We start from the raw sequence: 11,702 nt of genomic DNA on the forward strand, positions 1-11,702 counted from the left end.
GGGACCCGGCCGCCAGTGCCCGGGGAGTAGCCGCCGCCGTCGGCTGGGCACCATGAACAGCAGCAGCGCCAACATCACCTACGCCAGTCGCAAGCGGCGGAAGCCGGTGCAGAAAACGTGAGTGTCCCGAGCGCGTCCTCATCGCGGGGGCTGGGCGCACAGGCACGCGGGTGCGGGAGGCAGCCCCACCCCGCCCCCAAATCCCTGCGATCCTGGGGATTAGGTTCGTTCCCGGCACTGCCCGTGGAATCGAGGTTTGGAGGCCGGTCGGGAGACCGAGGACTTGAATTCTCGCGTTTTCAATGATTGCATTTTAAAAATTGTCCTTCCACCCATCCTCTTCCCCCGCACCGGTGCATACACACCCTCTCACATTTGTAACTTTGTTCTCTCTGATTTGGTCCTGATTTGTTGACAGCTCTGATCTGCCTTGGGCTAATGGATTAGTTAGTATAAACCTGTCTTGAAATCTCCTTCCACTTTTAATATCCGCATGGGTTAGGTTAGAGGACAGTCTTAATTCTCATTCTTGGTAGAGTTTGGTAGGGCGAGATGTTTTAAAGAGCTAAACACGTGCTGACTTTTACGAAGGGGCTGAGTGCCTCTAAAGGTACTTTTTGGTCCCCACCTACTGGCTTTCTGTTGCGCTCTTACTTACTTATTTGGCAGCAGTTTTGTAGCGCTCATCGTGACCATATCGGTAAAGTGGATAGACGTGGTAGCAGGTGGGAGTGGATGCAACGGACAGGATACGGTGGAGGATTTGTATTCTTCAGACATCTTTTTCGGAAGCTTGCTTATCACTTTTGGGGTGGCTTTAGAGTCTGTAACACAAAAGATTTAGAACTGCATTTGAGAGAGGTTTTCATTCTTAACATTTACCTCTAATTATTTTCCCCTTCAAAGTTTTGTTCTAATTGAGTGAGTACAAACTTGCTTTTGTCGTTGTCAGTTGATTTTGGTTGGAATATTTGTGTGAGATGGCAAATACTTTATTTTCTTGTGTGTCAGAAAAAAGTATCCGTGCTGGAAACTTTTCCTGTTGTGTGGTGGTTGTATTCATGTGTTTGTTCCAATTTTTTTATTTCTAGTTTTATCTCTGAGTTACTTTACCTGCATGTTTTTCAAGTTTTCGTAAACAATTTTAAGAACTCTTAAACGTCCTCTCAGACCAAATCAGAAGTGTGCATTTTGCTTAGACTCCAACTGTCACTAATGGGAACCAGAAAAGTAACACTTTAAGATTTACATTTAAAACCAGTTATTGGTTTAAAGTTTCATTCTAAAATTTTAGTTTCCTTTCAGAATTTCAGTTATCATAGTTCTTCAGAACTAGACTTGTGAATTGGCATTAACAGAGGATAATAATCTGTAAATAGACTGATTAAAATATGGAAGTTTTATGGTAGAGTGTGTTTTAAGGGAATGTTGTCAAACCAGCAGTTTTCTACCTTGGCAGTTTGAGACATCGGTTTATAATACTTTTAATTTTGTAGAATGATTTCTTATATTAAAGTATGTTTGTCTTATTTGACATTGTCCTTCATGGTTAAAGTTGGGAGGCATCACAAATGTCTGTTCTATGTGTTTATTAATGCAATAATATACTTAGCATCATATATAATAGGGACGTCATAGGTTTTATGTGTATAGTGAGAAAACAGGAAGCTTTCCCTGATGTGTTTTTAAGATACTGGGTTTCAGTTAGGGTGTTATAAAAGGACCTGGGTGGCTTTGTAAACAAAAACAAATGCCATAATTTTGTATTCATTATACAGTTTAACATTTATGGATTTTAGTTACTTTGCGTAAAATGTACTTTTTATTAGATTATCCTAATATACTTTCTTAGTCTTTAATATGCTTGTATTAATTTCTTACAATGTAACAAAAGTATTTTTCCCATTCACCCACATTTTATTTTGTTAGCATAGATGTTTATCAGATCTCTACTGAGCACCATATATTGCTTCTAATCATACAAATGCCTTAAATATCACCAGCTTCCTCTGTAAGAAAAGGCTAGTGCTGGTATTTTCTTTATCAAGTGAAAGTGTTTATATAAATTATTTTTACCTGAATGAAAAATTGTTAACTTTATAATGCAGTAAATCAAAGTTTATTTTAGAAATGAAGTCATTAAACTTGATATTAAATTTGAGTTTTAAAATTAAACTACTAGTCTGTGACCTAATGAGCCCTAAAACCTGCCAACATTGGGGAAAATAGATCTTGTTTTGAGCTGAAAATGCTATCCAGACCTACTTAACTTTGACCTCTTAAATGAGAGCCATTTTATGTTATTTACAGATAAAATATGCTGTAGCATTACAGGACTGTTTAAAAAGACAACTATTTAAATATAAATTTTATGGTATATATATATTTTATATTACATATATATATATTATATATATATATTCCATAAAATTTTGGACTAAAGTAGTTGACAATTGTAACCTGAAGCTCTTTCAGTCTTGAGATGAATTTATTAAGAAAAATCAACCCCCCCTAGTGGCGGCTCTCACGTTGAAAATTATCTTTATTAGTAGGAAATACATTTTAAATGTGTTCAATTTAATCCCACTGAAGTATCTTGAACATAGTAGACTCTCAATAAATGTTTCCTTTCTTTTGGGAGTAATGAAAGTTGGGAAATTAAAGGCTCTGAAGCAACTTTACATCTAATTCATGTTCCTACTTTAAAGAAGAAAATATCAAAGATAACCTTCATTATAGAATCTACTTTAACTTTCCTTAGACTGTTGCCCCATACTTAGTAACCCTATTCAGAAAAAGAGAACAAATACTGTGTTTATTTTATTCTCTTTGGAAACGAAAGTGTTTGTTTATTTTGTCTCATGAAGATAGTCAAAAAGGCCATTATAGAATTAAATAGAATGTTTTTCCCTAGTGATAATTTTGGATATATTTTTGTGTTTTTAAGGTTTTAATCATAAAGAATAAGTTGTAATGGATTTCAGCTTACCTATACATAGAAAGTTAGCACTGTATGTTGGCAAATAATAGGTGTTGAGAAAAGGGGATCTACACTTTAAAATGATACCAGCTGTAGTGGTGATTAAGCCATCATGAAGTGTCAGAACTGAAAGTCACTTCTGAGCCTTAGCTGATGCTTCTTTAAAATGCATACTGATAAAAACTTTTACTTCTATTAACGTATTAATAATAATATATAAAAGCATTTTCTGTCTTGCTGTTCATTCTTTTTAAATGTCATGAATTTCATACATGTAATACTGAATTGTATTACTTACATAATATTCATTAAATGTTTTATATAAATTTATGGTGCTGTTTTTAAAATAGCATCTAAAATAAAAGAATGGGTCTTTTCATTTACACAATTATTTCTCCATCATTTTTCTTTCAAATAGCTTGATTTAGGTAGCATATACATAGTAGTTATGGACATTTGCTTGTTAGGACTATGAAATGAAGTAAGTGAAAGTGTTTAGTTATAGATGACACTAAATGGCAAAAAGAGGAAGCAGGTATAAATTGAAAGCACTGGATCTAAACTGAAAAATGAGGTCTAGTTTCTTCACTGTTATAGATCTGGGCAAGTTTCTCAACCAATAAAGCAGGACAGTCAGCACCTGTACTGCTACTCTCACAACTAAAACGGAACAAAAAATATATATAAACTGTGAAGACTGCTAAAGATATAAATGAAACAGAAACATAAATTCTATTCTTTTAGCTTACATTATCACAGAACAATCAATTCTCCCGTGAAACAGTAAGAGGCAGTATATGATTATGTTCTCAATTACGGCTACAGCTGAAATGTGCTACTTCACTGGTGAATAAATTTACATAGTACGTGCTTACTCATGTATTTAATTAAGACAGTTACTTAGAAGTAAATACCATACAAATCTTTTACAACAATATCTTTCTACTTCCACGCTTCTTTTAAAATTGATATTTTGCTAGTGGCTTAACATAACAAAAAATGACTGTTTATTAGCACTTATTCTGAGAAAAGCGTGCCCAGTTCTTTACATCATTTTCTTCATTTTTCTAATAGTACCAAAGAAAGGTAGTAGGATTTAAGTTTATACATAGGGAACTGAGATTCAAATTCAGAGTTGCTCAGGTAATGAAAAAGAGTTTGGATATTGGATCCCAGGTCTTTTGGCTTCAAAGCTTGTGTTCTTACTGACTTGCGTTCGTACTATCCAGGTGAACAGATTCAGTGATGCATGCAGTACAGCCATATCCTAGGGATTTTCATTGTTTCTGCTCGGATAGTGTTACAGCTGAAATAAATTATTTGTCATTTCCCATACATAATTTGTACTTGCTTATCTCCATACTTGTGTTTTACGTCCTTTCATCTTAGAGTCTTTTCTCCTGTCTTACAGATTTGCTACCTGCCACCCTTCCCCTTTGAAACGTTTGTTTTTAAAGACGGCATAATACTTTGTTGTGCTAATATTCTGTAATTTATTTAACTGTTTTTGTTTTGGGAGGAAATTTTGTGCCCAACCATTTAATACTTTAATATTTCAGAGAATACCCTTGGGACATGTAAATTTTTATGCAAATTCATTTTTTAAGGACAAAATTCCTGTAACGGAATTTTAGTATAGTAAAGTATGTGTTGTTTTAAGGTTGAACCAAATTGTACACTCCAAGAGATAGTGTCAGATTGAGAAAAATTTGCTAATTACATTCCCATCATCAATCTGGGGATGTGACTATATCCTTGCATTTTTGCTTAAAAAGTATTATTGTCACTTTCATAGGCAAAAGTGTGGTTGGTAATTAAAGTTATATGTTGGGAGCGTGGTTGTGTATAGGAGAAGCACTTACATTAGCAGATTTTCTACTTAGGTTGTCCTTTACATATTCGTTTGTTTTGTCTTACATTTTTCAGTCGTCTTTTAGTTTGTTCTTCTTACTTCTTTCTATTGAAATATTGTTTTAAAATGTATTCCTATTAAATAACACTGGCAGACTTCAAAAGTCAATTATATATGTGGCACATCTTAAGTATAGCATGTTAGACCTTATCTTTTGATGTCTTACTGTGGTAGTTAGGGATTTTAGCCCTCTCTTGTCTCTCCTTAACCTTTTTCACCTCCCCCCATCCTCCCAATATGTTTTATCACAATTTTAGATTACATACACATTAGCGTTGTATTATTTTTGACTGTATGGTGTTTACTGTTGAGCTAAGTAATATACTGTGATTACATTTTCCTTCCTGTTCTATGCTATTATTGATTTCTTTTCTACCATCTTCCTGTTTATTTGCGTCTGGGTTTAGCTGTCTCTTAGGTTCATTGGAGACAGAGTTTGTGTTTCTGGCTCCTGCTTTTCTTGTTTTGGTGTGATTTTCTGGAAGAGAAGGGTAATTGCAGAAAGCTAGGTATTCTACCATCACGGAAACAGAAGTGTCTTGCCTGTATTTAAGACCTGATTTAGATGCCACATCTCCATGAACTCTTTTACAGCACCTGTCTTACTGAGCAATATATTATGCTTGATTTTGCCATGTTATAAAATATATTTCCTCCTAGTAGGAAAAAGAATGTCTTTAAAGATAAGACTATCATTTGGCTTTGAAGCTACGAGAACTTCCCAGTATAGTACCATGCACATAGTATATATTTGAGATGTGCTAATTTAACAATTAACTACCACTTAAAATTTTTTTGGAATGTTTTAGTGATTCTGGTAAGGTAGATACATTTTATGTGGGTTTAAGGGGAAATAAAAACGTGTATTTGCATAGAAGAAGGGGGAAAGGGAAACAATGAGTTTTTCAGGATTATGGAACTTATAGTGGTTTCTAGGCCATATTTCATTTTCCTGATTTTCCCTGCTAATGTCTTGTGCTAGAAACTATGCTGTTTATATTTCATCATCTCTCCTCAGGTATAGCAAACAAAAGGGAAAGGAAAGAACTCATCACAATTATGGGGCAGCAGCAGGAGGGTGGCAGACGACTTCTGACTCATTAAAAGTGGCTTCCAGCCAGAATTCTCAGAAGTTTTTGTAGATGTTTTTGACTCATATAGGGAAATAAAATATCCAGCTGTGTTCAGCCTAATAGTGAAGTTGGGATCTATTTGTGCTATGTGTCCCCTCCATTACATTAAGTATGTAGTTTATGATTGTAAATATTTGAAATTTATATTCAGAGATAAATACGGATGCACTGAAGCTGGGGGAAGGAAATGAAGAATGAATGGGGTTAAGAGTTGGGCTTTATTGGGTGTAGGTAGTATGGTAGGGGGATTTTATTGAGGAATACTTCAGATTTCCTAGCTGTTGAATGGAGAGTAACACCATAGTTAGTGCTGAGAAGTGGGTGCCCAACTCCTGGGGAATGTGAATGGAAGGGCAGTCAGGTACAGGTACTGGAAATAAAGATAAACAAGTTATGGGTAAGTAGACCAAAGCAGTAAGAGTAGATTAAATCACCCTGAGGAAAAATCCGATAGAGCAAACTCAGTACTGTAAGAGGTAATCTCTTGTTAAAAAATGTCATTTTAATCTCATAGGATTACTGAAACCATATCTTTGCATGTCATTTTGAGGTTTTATAACAAATATTATATAAAACAGTTATATTTATGATTAAACTTGTTTAATTTTTTCAGCTTTACTTCAAACACTGTCTACAAATGATGAACCTTATAGACATTTTTGATGGAGATCTTAAAAGACTTTCAAGATAGCATTCAAACTGGCATTGGGCAGCCGGGCGCGGTGGCTCAAGCCTGTAATCCCAGCACTTTGGGAGGCCGAGACGGGCGGATCACGAGGTCAGGAGATCAAGACCATCCTGGCTAACACGGTGAAACCCTGTCTCTACTAAAAATACAAAAAACTAGCCGGGCGAGGTGGCGGGTGCCTCTAGTCCCAGCTACTCGGGAGGCTGAGGCAGGAGAATGGCGTGAACCCGGGAGGCGGAGCTTGCAGTGAGCTGAGATCCGGCCACTGCACTCCAGCCCGGGCGACAGAGCAAGACTCCGTCTCAAAAAAAAAAAAAAAAAAAAACCGGCATTGGGCATACTGTTGGGCCTGTTACCGCCAGCAGTTAAGGCTTGCAGGGCTTCTAAACAGAAGCATGGCATGCAGTCAGCTAGAGTCTTGATTTCATAACAATTTTGGTTACAGATTGGGACAAGATTTTTGAGGTAAAGGTTTCAAAAAATAATAAGTTGCTCCTTTGCCTGACCAACATCATACGGTCTATTTCAGGAGATATTTGAACTCCAGAGCTCCCAAATCCAATCTTACAGGGATGTTTATTTATATTTCAAACAGCCTTTTCCTTAAATAATGGTTAGTAGTGTCCTTTGGTATTGATTCGAAGACAATACAAAAGTAAAAATATTAGCATAATCCAAGTCAAGTGTAGTTAATGTAAGATTACTTTCTATTTTTAATTTTTCTGTATATCTTCAAGATGTATGGATAGATATTAAATATTTTCACAAAATCTGTACATTTCTCACAAAATCAGTGAAAAAGTGGGTCAAATGCATTACCTTTGTTAGCTTTAACAATCTGGCATTTTAAAAGCTTCAAATCCAGTACATTTGAATTGTTAAGTTCAGTGGGTACTTCTCAGCCCTGACCTTAATTCCTCTGTGTATTTGACTTTCTTCTATGACCTCCAAAATATTCTACCCTGATTCTTTTCCTGTCTATCATTTCTCCTCTGTGTCTACACCTATTCAATAGCCCTATACCCAAGTGTTGGTATTACTGAGGTCTATCCTCAAGCCACTTTTTCCTTTTCTGGTACAGCTCTCATTAGGAAATGTAGTTGTTTTTCCAAGCTACAAATCGCAGAACCATTTGCAACCTCTCCTCACTCAATGGTTTCCTCTTCCTTACTTCCTATACCGAGTTAGTTTAGTTCAGTGAACATTTGAGTCTGGCTTAAATCTCTCTTCAAGCCAGTCCTTTCCTAACCTCACTGTCACTGCCTTTGGTCAGGTTGTAATCATTTCTTTTCTTGGCACTTTTGGTCAGCAAACATTAATTGAGAATCCACTCTGTGTCAAGCACTATGCTAGGCATTAAGGATACAAAAATGATTCAAGCTTATGTAGAAATAAGGGTGTTAGGCAAACAAGCATAAGCAATTAGGTTACTTGACAATGGAAATTTGCTCTCATATTAAATACTTTATAAGACACGTAGTAATACATTAGAAATGTAGACAATTTTGCATTATGAAAAGCAAGCCTCAGAAGCTAGTGTGAAGTTGAATATTCTAAAGAGCCAGCACAAGATAGGCAGCAGTACCACATGAAGGGATACCTTTATGTTACTATTGGTTTTCCCTATATCATAGCATCTTGCCTTGTTTCAGTGTTTGTGTTACTTTCTTCTCTCCAGTGTTTCATAATCATTACTGGAAAGCTACCAAGAGTTCAGGACTGGATTATATACACATTTTCTATTTATGTGAAGTTGTTTTTATGGAATATTCCTTAATGGAAGCATTGTATAAGGCATTTGTATAAGAAGTCAAATGGGGCAGAGTTGCTAATCCATTGTGAGGTTGGTCAGGGAGGACTTTATGAAAGTGATGTACTTGAGCGGGGACTTGAACCGGATGGAACATAACAAGGAGGTTGTATGAAAGCACCAAACCACATGTTGTAACTGTGAGTAATTTCTTAGCTCTGGGGTAGAATAGACAAAAATGGCTTTGACTAGAATAAATGAAGCCAGAGGGGTAGATGAAGCTAGAAAGATCATGAAGGATTTTGCGTGCCAAGCTAAGGAACATGGACAGTTCAGAGCTACTGAAGGATTTTAATCAGAGGAGTGACATAGTCAGATTTATGTTTTAGAAAGAAGTTCCTGGCATCCCAGAATCCTAACTTCAGCGAACCCTGCCCTGCTTTCTGTATTCTCTATCACCGGAGTCAGCTTGGTAAAACACAGGCTAATCTTGTAAATCCCAGCTCAACACTTAAGAACAGATGCCTAAGTCCGATTTTCTACTGTTACTTTGCTGTCTCCTCTATCTTGAACATTTTTGCATCAGACACCCACATGGCTCACTTTGTTTTACTCATGTCTGTGCTGAAACATCTCATCAGAGAGACATTCCTAGGCTGTCCAAACCAGCATCACCTCTGTCACCCCTTAGTTTCTTACTTCGCTTTATTTTTCTTCTTAGCACTCACCCGCCCTAAAAGTTATATGTTTAGTTGTTTATTTGTTTATTTCTCCATCCTCCACCTAGGATGTAAGCTCCATAACAACAGGAGCTTTTGTATATTTTGTTCACCTGTAAGTGTTCTGTACTGGGCACTTGATAGGTGTTCAATATTTGTTGAAAGAATGTAGCCCCAACCACCTTTCTTCATTTCTCTCTTTCTCCCTGTGTTTCTCCCTTCAGATGGGGGAATTCTCACAGTTCACCAATGCTTAGTTATGCCTCCTCCTGAAATCCTGTCCCTCCCTCAAGATCCATCTCAGATACCACCTTTTCTATAAAATCTTTTTTCAAGCAGTTCCTGCTTCTGCTTAGCTCCCATAGCACTTTTTGAATATTTAGGAGAAAAGTGTTTACCTGGGCTGTCCAGGATGTGATAGATATAAATAAGTACTTGTTAGCAGTTATTAATTAACCAGTAGAGAATTACACAATGAGGTACACAAGCATTATAGGCAAAGTTTGAAATTCAGTTGGTTAAGTGGAGAAATGCAGTAATTAGGTGTGACTTGAAATTTGTTTATAAATGCAATATCATTAGGGGAAGATAGCTAGGGGAACCATCACCAATTTCTATTATATACACAGTTGTACAAACAATCTGGAGATGGTATCTGTCAATACATACATACACACACATACACACATCATTTTACCGATGTATTACCTTTTTTGTAGAAATATTTACTTTTCATCTTCTTTCTGCCTAAAGTATTACTTCTCCACATACATCATTGAAAAGAAATTATCTAGAAATGTTTCGATTGGGTCATATTAATAGCACTATGCCCAGGCCAATTTCTCCTTTCTAAAAGCTGATATAATTCCATTTGAATTGTCAAAAATGTCTTTGTCATAAGAAAATGCTGGATAATGACTTTTCTGGCTAACAGGAAGGTATAGAGGTATAAGGTATAAATTAATTTGGTTTTCCAATTCAGCATGGGTATCTGATGATCCTTAAATTCACTTTAAGTGATTAATGTCTGCTGTGAAATCCTGGATAGGGCCTTTGTGTGAAGTTGTTCCACTTCTCATTTCTGAACTCATGTTCCTCTTTGACCCATGAGTGTCTTTCTTCTCAGGTGAATATCATGCTAAATTGTTTAGGGTTTCATTGAATTTTCTAATTGAGACACAAGCTATGAAAGCTAATAATTAAGTAGAATTATTGTCTACATGTAAAAGCAAAAATTGCCAGTAATCACCATTAACCTCTAATATTTGCCAACAAGAAATGTAAATAACAAAAGTCAAATTTATTCTTCTTTTAGTATTTGAGGACCACATTAGATGGCTAGAGGACCATCTGCAGGTGCCAGAGGGACTTTGGGACATTATCTCTAATGAGTTGAAAGTAAATAAATACAGGAAGCTGGTGATATGAAGATAAATACTTTATTTAGGGTTGTCCCTGTTTATTGACAACATCAATGATGCTGAGATGCTTCCTGTGGAAGATAGCAAAAGGAGTATGGTTTTCATATAATTCATCACAAATATCTCTTTTTTTTTTTTTTTACCAAACAATGGCTAATGCATTTGAGAGGGGGAAACAAATCCCGGTAGATCTGTTAATTGGGAATCACTATACTACAAATGCATGAAGTATAAGCAAACATTTTCCTATGATGAGTTCATAAACTTTTTAATGAAATATTAGGAAGAATTTAACCCATTCCCTTGTTTTTCTTAAGATGCAAAAGGAAGATTTTAGAAAGACTTATGTAAACTTTAAGTAGACTTTAAAAGTTTGTTGTGTTAGAGAAATATTTGAAATGTTATAATGCAATAGAAATTTTTGCTTTATATTTTTTAAAGGATTTTTTATGATATTTTGTTTGTTTTTCAGAGTAAAGCCAATCCCGGCTGAAGGAGTCAAGTCAAATCCTTCCAAGCGGCATAGAGACCGACTTAATACAGAGTTGGACCGTTTGGCTAGCCTGCTGCCTTTCCCACAAGATGTAATTAATAAGTTGGACAAACTTTCAGTTCTTAGGCTCAGTGTCAGTTACCTGAGAGCCAAGAGCTTCTTTGATGGTAAGACAGAAGGTTTAATTTGTCTATGATAACTTATAAAAAATACTTGTATTAAATATAGCTGTTTCTGTGTTAATAACTATAAAAATTAGCTATATTTGGAAAATGTATTGCTGTATAGTAAAACTTCAGTGGCAAAGCCAGATTTAGAAGTATGTATGTATGTATGTATTTATTTATTTATTTATTTATTTATTTATTTATTTTGAGAGAGAGTCTCACTCTGTTGCCCAGGCTGGAGTGCAGTGGTGTGATCTCAGCTCGCTGCAAGCTCTGCCTCCCAGGTTCACACACATTCTCCTGCCTCAGCCTCCCAAGTAGCTGGAACTACAGGTGCTCACCACCACGCCCAGCTAATTTTTTGTATTTTTAGTAGAGATGGGGTTTCACCATGTTAGCCAGGATGGTCTCAATCTCCTGACTTTGTGATCTGCCCACC

At 36.1% G+C, this 11,702-nt stretch overlaps 1 protein-coding gene across 1 annotated transcript in view; it reads left to right on the forward strand.

Annotated features, from left to right (window-relative positions):
* Positions 1 to 11,702, forward strand: part of AHR (aryl hydrocarbon receptor) — a 52,362-nt gene continuing 40,660 nt past the window's right edge. The window contains exons 1-2 of the mRNA XM_011973891.1: positions 1 to 117; positions 11,076 to 11,263. Of these exons, the coding sequence (XP_011829281.1) occupies positions 53 to 117; positions 11,076 to 11,263 (253 nt within the window). The 5' untranslated portion in view covers positions 1 to 52. The remainder of the gene's footprint in view (positions 118 to 11,075; positions 11,264 to 11,702) is intronic.

This window comes from Mandrillus leucophaeus, unplaced genomic scaffold (assembly GCF_000951045.1).
Source record: "Mandrillus leucophaeus isolate KB7577 unplaced genomic scaffold, Mleu.le_1.0 Scaffold140, whole genome shotgun sequence".
Lineage (NCBI taxonomy): Eukaryota > Metazoa > Chordata > Mammalia > Primates > Cercopithecidae > Mandrillus > Mandrillus leucophaeus.